At 43.3% G+C, this 17,746-nt stretch overlaps 4 protein-coding genes across 5 annotated transcripts; 2 read left to right on the forward strand and 2 right to left on the reverse strand.

Moving 5' to 3' along the window:
- The first annotated feature begins 819 nt into the window (after positions 1–819).
- Positions 820–2,301, forward strand: LOC129586624 (uncharacterized). Its single transcript, XM_055479953.1, has 2 exons — positions 820–1,025; positions 1,284–2,301. The coding sequence occupies exons 1-2, from the start codon at positions 914–916 to the stop codon at positions 2,132–2,134; spliced, it is 963 nt and encodes a 320-aa protein (XP_055335928.1). The 5' UTR covers positions 820–913; the 3' UTR covers positions 2,135–2,301.
- A 7,093-nt stretch (positions 2,302–9,394) lies between these two features.
- Positions 9,395–13,579, forward strand: LOC129586580 (low choriolytic enzyme-like). 2 transcript variants are annotated; one of them, XM_055479896.1, is made up of 6 exons: positions 9,395–9,480; positions 11,395–11,592; positions 12,001–12,127; positions 12,202–12,812; positions 12,888–12,968; positions 13,072–13,579. In XM_055479896.1, the coding sequence occupies exons 2-6, from the start codon at positions 11,487–11,489 to the stop codon at positions 13,203–13,205; spliced, it is 1,059 nt and encodes a 352-aa protein (XP_055335871.1). In that variant the 5' UTR covers positions 9,395–9,480; positions 11,395–11,486; the 3' UTR covers positions 13,206–13,579. The 2 variants fall into 2 exon arrangements, with proteins under 2 accessions (XP_055335871.1, XP_055335870.1); XM_055479895.1 differs by lacking the exon at positions 9,395–9,480 and adding an exon at positions 9,918–10,309 and having other exon boundaries at positions 13,072–13,576.
- On the reverse strand, positions 13,297–14,426 carry LOC129586581 (fucose mutarotase-like). Its single transcript, XM_055479897.1, has 3 exons — positions 14,211–14,426; positions 13,970–14,141; positions 13,297–13,875 (listed from the first exon to the last, which is right to left on the reverse strand). Exons 1-3 carry the CDS (start codon positions 14,320–14,322, stop codon positions 13,593–13,595), a joined length of 567 nt encoding a protein of 188 aa, XP_055335872.1. The 5' UTR covers positions 14,323–14,426; the 3' UTR covers positions 13,297–13,592.
- A 1,438-nt stretch (positions 14,427–15,864) lies between these two features.
- Positions 15,865–17,040, reverse strand: LOC129586469 (uncharacterized). The gene is made up of 2 exons (XM_055479731.1): positions 16,936–17,040; positions 15,865–16,439 (listed from the first exon to the last, which is right to left on the reverse strand). The coding sequence occupies exons 1-2, from the start codon at positions 17,000–17,002 to the stop codon at positions 15,865–15,867; spliced, it is 642 nt and encodes a 213-aa protein (XP_055335706.1). The 5' UTR covers positions 17,003–17,040.
- Between the last annotated feature and the right edge of the window lie 706 nt (positions 17,041–17,746).

A 17,746-nucleotide genomic window follows, 5' to 3' on the forward strand; every position in this document is an offset into this window, starting at 1 on the left:
TTTTTAGTGTATCATAATACCACTGTTCGGTGCCAATGGCACAACGGATGGTACGACATCTCAGGGTACTGTGCAAAGTGTGCATCCTCAGTCATCACGCGTTCAAGACTGAGATGGCTTCCTGGCACTTCGGCAGCCCGTCACTTTGGCCACCCGACACTTCGGCCGCCAGAGTAAGAAAAAATAAGGAAACATTACAAAACATAAGAAAAAAAAACAGAAGGAAACGTAAGAAAACAAAACTTAAGAAAAACCTGAGAAATGACCACAAAACGGTGTTCGATTTAGCTATAAAACCTATAATCCTGCTATAATCAAATCCATGCACGGTAATGCATACAGGCACATTATACTCGTACAAATGATAGCTCATTTTCGAATCTGCTGCGCAAGTGTACGTAATGCATAATATTTTCGAATCAGCCGCGCGGCGCGCACCCGAAGAGTCAGGCAGCCGGAGTGTCATGTGGCCAAAATGGCAAAATACCGACGATATAATTTTTATCCAACGGCAACCCTTAGTCCTTAGACACCCCACTGACCACTGATTAGTGCTATCAATGCCTGCTCTTTAATCGGCTCACACTATCCGTTTACCATGCCTGCTGTTACTGAAAAAAGGAGGCGATTCACATTGTCCAGAAGCAAGATTTCTGTTTCCCGATATACTGTGAAAAGAAGGGGTTTACGATATTGTTCAACACACCTTCCCTGTACTCCTCCAATCATCCTCCCGGAGGGGGTCTGGCTGCACGTAGTGACTATGCAGCCACGTGGTCATAATCCAGATTTAACTGGAGTAGTAATCGTTACCGTGAATTATGGTGCATTACAATTATTATTTCAGTTATTTTGGTTAATAGTTTATACGATTATTATCTAACTATCGATATCAATATCGTTCGTATTTAAAATGGTGTCTTACTATATCTTATCGAGTTTACTGGCCCCTTGCCTCTGTATAACGTTTCAGTTTTCTTGTGCGTGCTCCGTACAGAGTGAGCGTAGGCACGCCCGAAATACAAGTAGGTTCCTGCATCTTTAATCATAAAATTTCGAATCGTTTGCACATTTTGTTGGGTATTATTATATTTTTATTCTTCATACGTATTACTGCCTTTTAAAATAACAAATTGCTCAGATAATCGAATTTTACAGCACTAAATAAAAGTGAAAATATTCAGAAAATGAATTTATTATTAATTTACAGACTGTAGTACTGAACATGCTAATGTAAAGTTGTAAACCAAAGAAAGATAAAAGCCATGTTTTATTTTGCATAGTCATCAACTTGCTGGATCAGTCCATTTCCACCGGGACTAACGGCATTTACTGTTTACATCTTTCGCAAGACGAAAACGCTTTGCTAAGAAAATTGTCAATCGGAAGCGTCATCAGGGCTCCAACAGGAAGCACAGTCATTTTTCGGTGTAACGGAAGCAATTTCAACCTTTCTCCGAATCCACAGCCGTCATCATCCCAGTTCATGTACAATGGCCAATTTTTATACAACTTTACCACGAAACGCCGGCGAAAGCGTGAAAATTTGGAGAATGATTTTATTTGCTGCGATTGTGCGACTCATTGTGACACTAAAAAGCTTACACGGAGAACGAGAGTTAGGCAAAATCCTGTTACGAATTCATTCACCGTGGAACTAGACAACTTCTTCCATATGCACAGCGGGAAATACGAATGCGTCAGGTTTCGGGACGATCAGTGGGTAGTGACTCATACGTATTTAGTTAGCCCGCAACTGACACCATTAGAAATATTTCAGCCTCCGATGCGAAATGTGACAAAAAAAGTTGGTGAAAATGTTCACCTTCGGTGTTTCGTCAAATTCTGGGCATTACAAGGGGATCTGGCAAAACGGTTTATGTGGAGGAACGAAGAGTATCTCATAAGCGCCCCGGGAATTAGCGCGTTCGGAACGACAGTGGAATCCCGGCAGGGATCGCGATCAGTCTTCCTGACCGAAAACGACCGAAATTTCAAGTGTAGATGCCTTTCGACTTTGATGATTTTTGACCTAAGGAAGAGTGATTCTGGCAGCTACCAGTGTTGGTTTAAAATCGACGATCTTTTCCAAGAATGGGTGATGCAAGAAATCTACCTCACTGTTAATGCTTAAGGTTATTTTTGTGCAGGCAGCGAATTCACGTACCATATTCTTGCACTGATCTGACACATAGACTGGAATCAAGAATACAGAAATGGAAATCGAACGAGGACAGATTTGAAGTACTGTCGGCTGATGTTTGGAATGTGCGTTAATCAGACATACTTTATGTAGTCCATGCAGACACTACTGTACATCGTACACATCCTTTGTTTTTTTCCTTGATTTAAGCTCCAATATGTCGCAATATGTACGAGTACAAAGCCAGCTTCGCTCAGCAAATACAGTTCTTTAATTATTCAAAAATAAGGTACAGCCATCGATAATTGTAAGAGGAAACAGAGGTAATAATAATAAGTGGAGTTTAATACAGCTTGCATGCCCTAAAGAGTAATTTGAAACCATGGAAAAAGTAAATTAGCTCAAAAAGTTTCAGGAAACTCTTGCAAACAAGGCGCCTTGATGGAGCAACCGCGCATTGTACGTACTGCCAGCTATTTCACAAGCAGAAGAAACGAAACTAATTTCTGGTTCGCTTTAAACATCCGAAACCAGGTGGTACTCTGTATGCGTAAAACAAGTAACGTTGTAACGTTTCAAGGATGGGTGATTTCGATTGCAAACACAAACGGTACACTCAGCCCAAAACACACTGCGTAAGGATGCGGTTTTTGCTACTAAAACTGCAATACATATAGGGGGAAATCGATTGCATATTATACACCTTCCCTGTACTGCTCCAGTCATCCGTATGGATTTTCACGTCAGGGGTGAACAGGGGTTTTTAAAAGCGCTACATTTATACCTGGACATTGATTGCTACAAAATCGCTTTATCAAGCGTATCTCGGTATGAGTATGAGTGATTACCTTCAAACTGCCTTGTATTCGTGGGAAATCTTTTTCCTGTTTTTTTTACATGAAGATTTCATAAAGACCTCAAAGCTAAGCGTTACAGAAAAACGAATTTAAAGAACTTCCGGTGCGTGACGCAGGTGGCACCGCCCGGTGTGGCACCGTGATTTGGCTTGCATTTTGAGAGTTTTCGAAATCGTCCATCCTTTTGATTTTCGATTTTTGGGCGAAAAAGACGCTTCTGCGCAACTTCGGTTGCAAAGTGAAGAATAAATTAAGGGAATCATTCTACGTGGTAAAATATGCTGTTCTGAACTAGATTTGTGCACACTTCCACGATTCTGCTTGCGCGATGCACAACAAAATGCAAATTCTACTGTCACTGCAATGACTGCAGCACTTTGATTATCACTACGTCTCACATGGTATTCACATGTACCTGCGTAAATGTGCAGGTATAAATGCAGCGCCTTGAAAAACCCTGTTCAGCCATAACGTGGCAAGCCATACGGATGACTGGAGCAGTACAGGGAAGGTGTATAATATGCAATCGATTTCCCCCTATATTTTCAACGCACAAATATTTGGTCGTAATGCAATCCTTTCAAAAATTGATACGGTGTTTGTGAACAGCATCATTCACTGCTGTGTATTGTAATTGGTTTTGCACTAATTTTAAAAATTCAGACCGATAAACTCTTTTATTTCTGTTTGCCTAGTGATCGTTAGGAACACACTGCTACATACAGAGTACACTACAGGTAAACTCAGATCCGTTACTTGCTCTTTCTCTTTACGGAGTTTCTGGTAAAACTGAAACTTGTCACGTTTTCTAGCTTAGCACTCTGGCTGATGATTATTTAAGCGAATTCAGTTTGATAAACTCTGATGACCGTCTGGTGTGGAACAGTGGTGCAGCTGTTCAGTGTTCGGTGAACTTTTCCGGCTTCGGAAGTGCGACACATAATTTACCGATTTTCTTGCACCGCTTTCACTCTACATCATGTCAATGGCGCAAAGATCTGGTATGTGTTTGAAAAGTATCTGTCTTGCACACAGCCCTTGCGTATTGAACATATTGCGCAGCGTACGACCGAAATGCTTTCGGAGTAGAAGTATTTAAATATGCGCACGGATACCTGATTGAAATAGGGGATAGCTTTAACGTTTCAAAATATCACGAAAGGAGAACACGGGTGGTCATGTCAACAAGAAGACGAAGCTGCCTGAAGGTATTTCAGGTGTAAAAGGGAAGTAAAACGTCTCGGTACAGACCGTGCAGTGTCAGCGGAAGCGTAAAATGTAGGACGAAAAAGTTATACACACGATCTGTAAGTATTACGTTATGTGAATTAATGTCACTTATGTGTATTTATTAAAAAATCTAATTCATAATGCATACTGCACAAACAAGCACTGCATTATTCGAACCCAGTCCTGAATTTACAAATAAGTAAGTATGTGTATTTCTGTGACGTGTTGCTTCTCTAGCGTACGTATTACTGGTGTTTAACGAGTTGTGGTGACTTGACTAGCCTAGCATATTCTTTTTTAAAGGGAAGACGATGCCTAACAATCTGCAGTGCCCAAAGTGTCGGACTGTTCTAACCTCGGAACATTATCTGACAAAACACCTCGAGAACCAGCCCCAGTACTGCAAAAAAGCCCAAGCACGTCAACAACGCTTGGAACCAACACAATCATCGGCACCTGTCGTCACCGTTTCAGCCCCTAAGCGCGATCTAGCATCCCGCCTTGCAGATCTGCGCAAAACAGTCCACCTACCTGACCACATACCGAAGAGCACCCGTGCAATCGTGGCAGATGCACTGATTAAGGTACTGGAGAAGGTATCCAGTGAAAACTCTGTTTCGGCCTGGACGGATCTCCTCACCTTCAGCTATGCAGCGCTCAGGCAGCCAAAAGCAGCCAAAGGGGAAAGATCCCCTTTATCCTTTCCCAATATTGTGCGTCGCAACCTGCTGAACGCCACCACCCCAGAACAGAACTGTGGAGCTCCGGCTCGCCACCCGCCCCAGCCTACCTCCCGCGAAGATCCATCCCGGACACGAAAACTGGTAAGCCGCAAGCTACAGGACGGAGACGTATCAGGCGCTGTCAAGCAGCTGATCAGCGAAGAATCCGTGATGCCTCCCACAGAGCAGACATTCGCAGCACTGTTGGAAAAACACCCACCCAACGTGCCTATCAACCGCCCGCCCCCGGGTGCAGCAACGCCACTGCCCCCGGAAGTTACCCCTACCGAGATATGCGAAGCCATTCGTGCCTTCCCCAACGGCTCTGCTGCAGGACCCGATGGAATGAGGCCGCAATACCTTAAAGAGTTAATCGGTATGAAGCACAACGAACAATCCAAAAAGCTTGCTGATTTATTAGCTGCCGTTGCGAACATCATGCTAAAGGAAAAGTTCCCAGGAAATTGCAGATGTCTTCTATGGTGCCAGCCTCTTTGCCTTCAAGAAAAAGGACAGCGGCATCAGGCCTATAGCTGTCGGATTTTGTCTTCGGCGAATAGTGTGCCGCATCGTGTCATACAGATGTACCCACTTGAATGACGTGCTACGGCCCGTGCAGTTAGGATTTGCGACAAAGGCGGCGTTGAAGCAGCAGTCCACGGTGCACGGTATTTTATCGAGCACGCTCTTCAAATGGAATCCCCACAAGTCTTTCTAAAGCTGGATGTGAAAAACGCATTTAACTCCCTCGATCGAAATTGCATTTTAAAGCTGCGGAAGAACATATGCCGGCGTATTACCACTTCGTGTGGCAGTGCTATGGAACCCCATCAGTGTTGTTGCACGGATCCCACCAAATCCTTTCCAGGGCGGGCATCCAGCAAGGAGACCCGCTCGGCCCGCTACTGTACTGCCTGTCTACGGTAAAACCACACAAGAATCTGAAGTCTAAGTTGAAATCCAGTTTCCTTGATGATGATGTACTCGGTGGCGACCCGGACGATGTTTTTGATGATTTGTGTTCGTTAAAGGATGCATTGCGGGACTGTGCACTGCTGCTGAACATCAGCAAATGCGAACTAATCGTTCTGGGAGGTTCGGAAGAAGACAAAGAAAAGGTTACAGCTGCATTCCTTGATGTGTTTCCTGATCTACAGTGTCCCCAATTACACGAGCTACACTATCTGGGCGCACCGCTACACGACGATGCTACGGCGGGAGCTATTGTTAATGCGACAGAGGTTGCAGAAAAAATGACGCAACGCTTGCAAATGATACCAGCACACCAGGCGTTGTACCTCTTAAGATGCAGCATGGGACCAGTCAGGGTGACGTATAAACTACGTACGGGTCGATGCTACATGCATAGCGGCCTTTTGCAAGCATTCGACGCGGTAATCCGGGAAAGTCTTTGCACGATTAAACGTTGCCATCACGGACCAAATGTGGACGCAGGCATCCCTGCCGATCTCCGAGGGCGGTCTTGGAATTCGCAGCATTGAGAAGCTAGCCCTTCCGGCCTTTTTGGCCTCGGCTTACTCAATCGCGACGCTGGCATCCGAGACTGCGGACTTTCACCCTGATGAGTACTGCAGCGCGGCAGTAGAGCAATGGCAGGGAATTACAAAAAGGGATGCGCCGGATGTCAATATTCGCAACCTACAGAAAGTGTGGGATGAACCTCTAATCGCGGAAGCTGTGGAAATGTTGCGGGTTGAAGCCCAGGATGACCTATCCAGTCAAGCTCGGCTGCGCGGCGTGAGAACAAAAGAGAATGGGGCTTGGCTAGAGGCGTTACCGGCAGCATCACTTGGAAACATGCTGACAGATTCTGCCCTGAGAATCGCTGTTGGGCTACGCCTTGGAGCTGCTATCGTCACTCCGCACCGTTGCATCTGCGGGGACTGGGTGGACGCCCGAGGCTACCATGGCCTCAGCTGCAAGAAAAGTCGAGGCAGAAAGCCCAGACACAGCAGCTTGAATGCTGTCTGTAAACGAGCATTCGCATCAGCCGGAATTGAAACAGAGCTTGAACCAGTGGGCTTATGTCGAACGAATGGCCAACGCCCGGATGGCGTTACGTTAGCACCGTGGGAAAGAGGAAGAATGCTGACGTGGGATGTCACCTGCGTCTGTACGGTGGCATTATCGCATATCGTGGCAACATCCGAGCGAGCTGGTGCAGCGGCGGCAAAGGCTGAACAGGATAAGGTAACCAAGTACCAGAACATCACCCCGGACTACCTGTTCAGCGCTCTGGGCTTTGAAACACTAGGACCAAACGGACCGGAAGCTTCCCGTCTGCTGACGGAAGTGGGTAGAAGGGTACGGCAAGAAACTGGCGAGGCAAGAGCACCGGAATACCTGCGCCAGCGTATCAGCATAGAAATCCAGCGCGGGAACGCGGCCTCCGTTCAGGAACAGCTCCACCGGGAGCAAATTTAGATCAGTTGTTCTCTGTTCTTAGACCTCCGAGGCTGTTTTCTGCTGATTGAGTGTACTGCGTTGTGATGTTAACTGTTGTGTATAAGCTAAATGTACCCAATAAAATATCAGGCATATTCTTCAACGGACAGGATACGTGATGTTCTTCAACGGACAGGATACGTATGGGACAGTGAGAGTGACCGTTTACGGGCTTGGCTAATCAAAAAATACATTCGATTCAATTCAATAGTTACGCGCAATCGATGTGCTCCTCCTGCGCGTTTTGTGTTAATTTTAATGCTAAATTTTTGAGCCGCAGACCTTCTGGACAGTTGCCATTTTGTGTCTTGAATTCAGGTTGCATGAGTTGTGTCACAATCGCCTCGATAACCAGGACAAGGATCCTACTTCCGCTGCGTACCCACCAAAAATATGAGCTAAAAGGTTGCATCATAGGGACTAATTTCTGTGGTATTCCGGCACTGAACATAATCTAATGAAAGAATGATTGCCTTGCGCGAAATTAATATCGCTACAGAATGTCATAAGAAACACCCAGTGAACAGAATAGCGAATAACCCACAGTATAAGTGATGTTCGCGAGCGATATTCTCATTGCGTATAATAAGGCACAGTGCAAACGAACTGCTCGTCCACATTAACTTCTTTCTCCTGGCTGGTTTGTATGCGATTATGCAATTATATGCATAAAATCCAACGCCTGTTTATTATCGACTGTCTGAATTGCGAGCGAAACAGAAACAGCAGATTCGTGCGCATGTGCAAATCACAGCATTGAGGGTGCGCCCTGTATGTTTGCAGAGAAGCCAGGGACATACGGCATTAATTATTGTAAACTCGTGTTCTCAACATCCTCTAACACAGCTTGAGTCTTTAGTCTGCCGTTGCCGAGACTTTGATAAAACCGCTGTGCGCTCATGTCAGTTATGCCACCGCATCGCGCAGGTGATATTACTTACAGCTTTGATCGTCAGTTTGTGACCTTTACCATAGCAGGAATGAAGGTCCCAGTTTACCAGTTTGCTTTTGCAGCGGTCGATACCGGCGGCGGCCCTCACATGGGTACTTGCGCGATGCGGTGGCACACCTGAATCAATGAAAAAGATAAAGATCTTCATTTCCATAAATGGAAATGGTGATCTTCATCTTTTTCCATTACCGTGTCTGCCATCATTATCGCGAGAGCGTTCGGCTGGCCCGATGTCTTCTCGAGTAGTACGCGGGTGTTGTCGAGTGCCGTGGTAAAGTGGACTTTCTGGTAAGACTGTAGTGATACGACTACGTGGACTTCTTACCAGAACGTCCTCTTTACCATTCGACGGCGGCCCTCCGTCGGAGGAAGACCTAAGCTCGAAAATACAAGGATACCCCGGTCAACGCGGAGCATCACGTGGAAAAGACGGACAGGTAAAAGACCGGAATGCGAATATGTGACCCTTATCGATAAAGGCCACATAGTCCGCTGAGGTCAATTTCCGAAATCGGGCTCGCGGCTTTTGTCGTTGTATCTGGCTTCTGTTGGAACTTTATCGATAATTCGACCGCGAAGTAGTACATAGCTGTTTTTATCCAATACAGAATCGTTCTTTATTGTGAGTATTATTACCACATAGTTGTATTTTTTCGCAGACTGTGTATTCAACAAGCGTCGACAAAGGGCTCTTTTCAATGAAACATCCCAGGCATCCGTCGTTTCCATCCGGATGCCCGGGATATTCCTTTGAAAATTGTTAAAACAGATTGCCCAGTTTACCTCGCAACCAGAAAGGTGGTTCTGGTTATACTCTGCTGCATCAAAATACCGAAAACTTAACGGTTTTTGCATTTAGTTTTGTTAATTAACTTTTGGCTATACAAATAAGGCCAGATTCGATGACGGCATGCTATCGGTCATAATGACCATAAACGTTAATTTTCACATTTCACCTACCCTAACTATTTTATTTTTATTTCAGTATTGATTAATATTTCGTTTCATTTCAGTACGGATCTTGCATGGAGCCGCTTGCGCAAATGCACGAAAAACCAGAAATCGCACCGCAGACATAATTACCGGTCTCCAGCGGCGATCACGACGAAAGTATGGCACTTACCCACTGAATGCGCTATAACCCTTTATCACATGCCCCCGGATGCTTTGCGGGGTGGTGCAAACAAACCCGTGATACAAGAACGGTTTAATTTAGGATGAGATTTTCTAAAACCTAAGAAACCTAAGAAACATGAAAATAAGAAACCTAAGAAAACTAAAAGACTAGACAGGAAAAGTTTGAAAGAGTTATAGGTTACCCGCAGCAACAAGAGAGGATGGCAGGGTATTCGGTAGTCGAGTCTGTGTACCCATTGTCGGCTGTTACTGCGCCCAATAATTATTGCTATTTTTGATGCTCTTTGCGGGATTTCTCGCATTCCACCATGGTGTACGGATTGGGAGCATTGAAGCTTTCCCAGTTCGTTTTGTTTGCAGTCATGGTACGAGTGCTGTTCTTCAGAATCTGGCGAAACGTGTTATAATAATTCTTATTAACTTTGCGGGGATGCAGTGTTTGTATAGCTTGTATGCTGAGCATTATCAGATGTGTGGAAGTATGTCGATTAGTGATAATCGCTTCCTGTGATCAAATGGACGCCTACAAGTCAGGCTTTTTTAACTTTTCGCCGTAATAGTACATTTACTGCATTACCTTTTATTTGCTGTGATTCAGCACTTTGTAGTACCAGTCGAAGACTCTTTTCTTGTCGAACCTGTCGATTTTCTACAAGTTACCATGCCATTACATAAACCATCAGGGCAAGCTAATTTTATTACAAAATTATAACAATGTTAATAAATACGTTACCGGTTGTTTGTTGTGTTGTGCATTGGTTTATCCACTTGCAACTCGCTGAGAGTGCAGAGTTACCACCAGGTTTGCCTATAAATCTGCTAATTTTTAAATACATTATTCTTCTACCCCAAAAATGCTTATGACCTTAGCTAACAACTGTAAGAGGCACTTTTATACAAAGGGGATACCAAAAGTTTTTTTCCCTATTTTGCCAGGTTTCCAGTTGATGTGATTCATCAGCGATATATTTTTTGTTGCGCGTAACCTAATCTCTTACCTATCGAAGAAAAAAATAATTCTAACTGTCGAAGAAGAACGAACCAGACGAAAAAATATTTAGCCGGTGATGCTTTGGGCAGCCTAACCACTCCCTTTCCCAAAATTCAGTTGTTTTATTGCCACTTCTCTTCCTCTCAACCTTTTTATCTGTAATTTCTAATACTACAAGCTTACCATGCCTTAGCTGTTATCATGATGACGAAACGTTTCTAAACTTTCACACATTAGCATAATAATTTTATTTCTAAAAGCCATCAATTTTTTTTGGTTTTCCTCTTTTCTGCTATTCCGAACTTCGGAGCCGTTTCCTCAACAAAAACTTTACCCTTGACCCACTCCAGCGCATACTAGCCATGATCAAATTTATTGCCAGTTGGTTAACCGCAAATTTTTTTTCTAGATTTTCCATATTTTTGCCCTGTGGAGACCGACAGGTTTCGTTTTTTGACAACTGGTCACTAACAGTTTTAATTCTTTTTTAAAACTAGTAGGGGCTGCCTTTTTTCGTTCTTGATTTACATTGCAAGAGCGAAGAGTTCTGAACATAAAAGCGTTTTGTGCTGCTCGGAGAATAAACGAGGAGAATTTTAATAACAGTACAATGCTGCGGGAAGACCAGAAATTAGGCTGCCAGAAGCCGCCAACAGTCTTTGTGGCGAATTCCCCAGCCGGATTGAGCAAAACCTAGATTACAATTTTCAATAATTAGTTAATGAATGACATCAGTAAAAATATGGGTGGAAAGAGTACAGTGAGTTTGTGGGGGAAGATAAAAAATAGGGAAAAAAACTTTTGGTATCCCCTTTGTATATAGGTACCTTCTGATTTTGGCAGTTGTATATGCAGCTTGCCAATTTGTATGCCGAAAAAATCATTTTTCCATGCAGACTGGAGAAGCAGAATCCATGCATCCTTGAACCAATCCGAAGAATCGCTCACCACGGGCGATATTCTGAATTGGGAGGGACAAAAGCCGTACATGGTGCTGCAGCACGAGGATTCCCAAAGTACTCCGGACATATCAAACGACAAGTACTGGCCGAATAACGGACAATGTATACCCTACTCTCTTCACCCGTCGCTTGGTAAACTCCTCCGACTGACACTCTTGTGATCAGTCGTTTTAAAGACTGTCAGTCGTTTTATTTATTTAAATTGACAACTAAATACTGAAAGCTACAGTACTAAAAGTTATCAACGCGATATTGGCAAAATACGCCTAAATAGGCACAGTGCGTTACAAATACAGGTAGATTACACTGAAACTGTCAAACGAAAAAACATATTAAAATATCCACTTCTGGGCTTTCTATTTTCGGAAATGTATATGAAGTTGCTGGTCGCAACAAGATACAGATAGATAGTGCCGAAAATTTAACTTATACTGTACTTTGGCGAGGCTGTATAGCCACCATCTACTCTAGATTGTTAACACGTCGAATGAGGAATCGTCTATGTAAATACACAGAATTTCATAAGCCATTATTTTCCAGACAACCCCTCTCGACAACGCATCCTGAACGTTTTGCGGACGATTGAGCGACGTACCGACAACTGTTTGACCTTTAAATCACGGACCAACGAAGAGGAATACATCTCGATAATTCCCGCTGGACGAGGGTCTGCATAATAACAGAATAGTTTTGCTAGATCACAATGGTTACATTTTCATCTGCGTACAATTATACAATTAGTTGCATGGCACACGTCGGCCGATTTCCCGGACGAGTCACCGAAATTCGGCTGGGAAGCGAATGCATCAAGGATGGTATAATATTGCACGAACTGTTACACGCGCTGGGTTTCTACCACGAACAAAACCGCCCGGACCGCGATGAGTTCGTTCAAGTATTTCCAGAAAACATCAAAGCAGACATGTACGATGCCAATTACGCAGTTCTGCCCCATATGCCCACGCATGGACTGCAGTACGACTACGAATCCATTCTACATTATGCAGCATGGGATTTCGCCAAGAGCCGCGACAAACCGGCGATCATTCCGAAGATTCGCTCGCCCGTGAGAATGGGACAGCGTAAATGGCTAAGCACTATGGATGTCACTAAACTGCAAATGGCATATGGATGTATTGATGAGAACTTCGAAAAAGTGACTCTGAAAGCACCAATGTCTTGCGAAGAAATCGCAAATATCGGAAACCGCACCACGCAGGCAACCTCTACTGGTAGAGTACAAAAGCAGTCTCGAAGCACACCAAAAGCAACTGTTGTGATCCCGCAAACCAATCGTTATACAAAACAGCCTGCTGTAACATCGGTACCGCCAGCTGTTACTAGTACTATCGGTAACTGTGACTCCATTGTGCAAATAACGTAGTCATTCGTTATTATACAAACTTAAGTAGTATCTTAATGTGCAGTCCCGGTACGACAAGCTCAGCCACCAGCCAACGGCCAAGAAAACCTGCTGGGAGATTTCTTGAAAGGCCTTCATTCAATTGGTAAGTACGATTTTGTTCGGAAATAACGAATGCTTAACCGTATTTCAGCTTTAAAATTTTGTTGAAGCCACAATTTTTAATGTTCACATATAAAATCTTGTAGATTGGAGTTGCCGGCATAAATGCACAGAACGGTTCTGGTGCACAGTAACGAACCTCGGCAATTCCAAACCCTGCCGAGAAAGGGCAATCGGATGCAACTGCGCATTGTCGACAATAACAGAAGGAGTTGTTTAATAATCTTTTCCGTTTTGCACATCACGATGCTTCGAAATTTTCGCAGTTGTCACGCGCCTCGAAATTTTCACTGGAACTATATCATCGTTGACTCAACATTTTGTAAACTGGATTCTTAGAAACAGGTTTTTATTATTTTTTTAAGGAAAGCGACCCGGTACATTATATCAAAAACATGTACATGAATTAAACTTTCGCACACTCCCGAGTGCTTTTCGGCATTTTTATGACATTCCACAGTAAATAATTCGATTTCTTTTACGTAATAACTTTTAATCAGCTGGTAACTTGTTAAATTATAAAAAATTGGCTGAAATTTAAAATAAAGTTGTTTGGAAAGAGCTGCCGCAATTAAATACATAAATCAATCACCGAATGCGAGTTCACCTAGAACGACACAACAGCTGAAGAATGCGTATGCGGCACATCGCGTGCAGAGTGCAATCGCCCTTTCTTTAATATCAGACATCCGTAAAATGTATCCTTCGTCGTGACCACAGCGTACGCTGTTCGAGCCTTCCCGAGGAAATCTTCCCGGCAGATCTTCGTAACTGACTCTCCCGAAATGCCGAAACCGTCCAAGACGGTCTGATATTGTCGCCAGATCATATTGGACAAGTGCGGTTTACTGTCGTTCTCGAAACTGTACATCATGTATACTGGCGATGACCTGAGAAAGCCAAAATTACAGTAACAAGCATATGATTGACATGGCACTACAATATTAACACGCATTGTACTCAGCTTAATTCACAACTTTCAACCTGATCCAGCGTCCAGATTGCAAAGCTTCCAGTGTACTGGGATGATTTCTAATTGGGAACAACTTGAGAATCGATGCGAGTAAATCCGGAATACCGGAAGTGCTAGCGGAAATCGCCTTCGGTCCGTATTGTGTACATACGGAAGAAACAGGGAAGAATGAGTCCGCCAACACTATACAAGCAACAAAGATCAAACAGTAAGTACGATCCAAAAATTCACGCTGACGTTAATTACTGGTACCGATTTCGTCGCCTTCTTCCATAGACGCCATCGCATGTAACAGATCCGGCGAGAGATTTGCCGGTATGCCGAACAGCCCGCTATTGGCGGAATTTGAACCGGAAACCGGCATTATTGTTAACTCTGCTTACATAATTAATATACGACTGTTGAAACGTTTTTGATTAAACAGCAGGAAAAAAATAGCTGGTTGATGATCCAAAAAAAGATGTGTCATTGCTGTGATTTCTCAACTGTGGAGGAGCTCTACGGGAGCAATGCGCGCATTACCGTTGCCGCAGTTTGAAGTGAGCAACAGTAAGCAACTCGTATTATAAAATTAATAGTATGCGCTCTGTTTAGTCTGCTGCAACAAAAACATATACGTCTTAACAAACCGGTTGTATCTGATTATTCAGAACGAAAGTTCTGGTATATTCCAAACAAATCGTAGTATTAGTCATTTGTTATACCCGTACAGATTCTGAATCCGTTATAACTTGTACTTAATTCTGCGATAAATGCCTTGCGAATGTTATTAGAAGGGGGTGCGTTTGTAAAACGCAGTGATGTCTGCATTAAGTTCATTGTTATTCTTTCTCACGACTACTTCGCAGAAGTTTGTATTAAAATTTGCATCTGCATGCCGCATATTCTAATAACACTGCTCGGTTACTGATTGTGAGTTATGTATGGTATCTGCACATATATATACGTGGTGAAATTACGACAAAGTGCAAACCTGATTTACAGTTGACTGGTGGAAATTATACTGCATAAGAGTTTCTAGTTCAATACCTATTATTACGAAATTCGTGCCTGTGTCCGGCCTAAACCAATCGGCAGAATTAGGAACTGAGAAGTAATTGTCTGCAGAATTAATTACTTCTGATAAGAACAAATTATTGACAATGCTTCGGAATGAGGTCAAGTGATATTGTTTGAATAATTAGAAAAATGTAATTAGTTTAATTTTCCACGATGCAGCTGGCTGCGGTAAATTCCATAATTGTTGTCTTCCTTTCTTTAGACATTTGATAATATCAAGCTAGCCAAACATATTCATATTGAAAACATTGCAAATTAATAACACTCGCGATTTTAAAGTCCAAGAAGAAAATTTTAATGGCTGTTATCTCATTAATATTGTTAAAAATAATTGTCTTATTTTGGTGGCTTTCTTTGCCATGCAGTTTTAAAAACAAAACATTTACAGCTTCTATTCAATCGACTTAACTGTAAATATCGGTACCGACTGTACCCACTTAAGCGGAGCGGGAGCTTTATGCTTTACATACTGCATGCGACGCTTCACTTCGACTGCGCTGCGCAGACGATCATGAATTTGTGAGTTTTCATTTTACAAACACTCTGTTATTGTAATTACTTATCAGCATTAAAGCGGTTATACGATTAATATGAAAATCTAACTGCTTCAGAATTTATAGCTAATAAAACCATTTTCCGTTCCAGAAAATGTTTAAGCTTTGCTACTTTTTATTACCATATTAGTACAGACGGCAATACGGGTTTCTTATTAGATTTTTTCATGCGAAATCAGTCTGCATTAAAGAGGGGCATTTACCAAAGGTCACTTAGCCATTATATATTTTCTACGAGTAGACATCATGCACAGCCGCAGTGATTAGCATAATGAACACAACACCAGATAGATTTAAATAATCATATCCGTTACACTGACGCTATCCACTATCCCACCGCCCAATCCCAGCCCGCCGCCGAATCCCAACCCGCCGAACCCGAGGCCGCCGTAGCCCAGTCCTCCGAAACCCAGACCGCCGAGACCCAGTCCACCGAATCCCAGACCGCCGAACCCTAATCCGCCGTAGCCCAGTCCCCCGTAGCCGAATCCTCCGTACGGCAACCCATAACCCAAACCGCCGAACCACCGGCGGTTACGCTTCAGACCGGCATCCGATGGCGATGAGGTGCCGGTGACCTTTGTCCCGCGTGCCTTGATAATGGCCGGCGCCGCCGTGACGAAGCCGGTGGATTTACCGGTTTTGTCCGTCTTCGGCTGGGTGGCCTTGTGGGGAAAGGAAGTGCTGACGGTGTGTGGGGAGATGGTGGTCGTGGGTACCGTGGTGGTAATGCGGGTGTTGCCGGTGGTGGTGGTCGACGGGTCCACGTCGAAGTGGCCGCTGGGCGCCAGCACCGGGGTGCCGACCGCCACCGGAATGCCGGTGTTGTTCGATGGCGCTGCCACTATTACGCGGCCAGCGGAAGTTCCTATTTAAGCGCATAATTAACCCGCGATTATATTGGCAACATCGTATACGTACGTATGTGTAGGAGTACTTTGTATAAACTCGTATTTTCAATAAAATTTTATTAAGAAAATGCAACACGAATGCAAGTAATATATTGTACGTAATTTATACATAATAAGCTTCTTACTTTTGGAAAAACTAAAAACTAATACGATTATCGAACCGTTCAGTTTTACGCTTAAAGTATTCTGGAGTAAACCCAAACAACAGTTGCATTGTGATACCACACAAAATCCAAGGTTCTCACCCAAAATATTATTCTTGAAACAATTATTGACAGATTATTTATAATTAGCAAATTCTTATACATAGCGTATTGCGCCAAATTTTATTTTCTCAACAATAAAAATTACTACGATTACTAATGGCGGTGCAGTTATTAATATAAATTATTTAAATGCACAATTTACTGCTGATTAACAGCACATATTTATCATAAAAGTGCCCATTCTTACCTCTGGAGAACAGCAGTAAAGGAAGTAAGGAAATTATAGAAACTGATGTTGAAAAAAAGCTCTTCATTTTTGATATGTTTATGTTTAGCAGACTGTTATAAACTACTTTATATTACTAGAACTGCAGTCGAATTCGCCCAGTTGTTGCGGTAAATGTCGATGTTCTACGGCAGCAAAACAAATCGCAGATTGCATTCCGTAATTTCAAATGTCGAAAGTGAAAGTGATTTCGGGCATGGACAGACCTCTTTATATGCAGCGGAATGCGTGCTCTTGTCCGTCTAGCTGGTTTTGTCATGGTGCAAAGGAAGCGTTCCTTTGGTGCTTTTGCTTTTGTCCAGCGCTGCCCACTGCCTGCTCTTAGTCATTTTACATCGACGATGGAGACATCATTGTCCAAGAAGATGCTGATATGTAATTATGCACTTTGCCTTGTTGAGTCGTTCCCGCACAGCCGTTTTGAAGTTGCTGTTCATCCTTGCAGATAACGATTTCTGGGTTAATTAGATTGCACCTCAGCTCAGAACTGACCGTCCGGCGCCGTATTTTCCAAGGTTAGACTTATCGCCAATCAAAACACTTCATAGCCGGTGCTTCGCTAATTAACGTACACCGTGCAAGATTTACTTGTAATGTGCAAATTTCATCCCGCGGTAATAATAAGAACTAAAAGTGATTATGCGCAGAGAGAAATCAAGTAGCGTATTTCACTATGGTATGACCTTTACCGTAGTTTTGGTCGGGCCGGGATGAGATTTTTGTGGCAATGTGTTTGTGATTGTCAATTGTCATCGATTCAGAAAATGCGTAG

This window comes from Paramacrobiotus metropolitanus, unplaced genomic scaffold (assembly GCF_019649055.1).
Source record: "Paramacrobiotus metropolitanus isolate TYO unplaced genomic scaffold, Prichtersi_v1.0 Parri_scaffold0000021, whole genome shotgun sequence".
NCBI classification, from domain to species: Eukaryota; Metazoa; Tardigrada; class Eutardigrada; order Parachela; family Macrobiotidae; genus Paramacrobiotus; species Paramacrobiotus metropolitanus.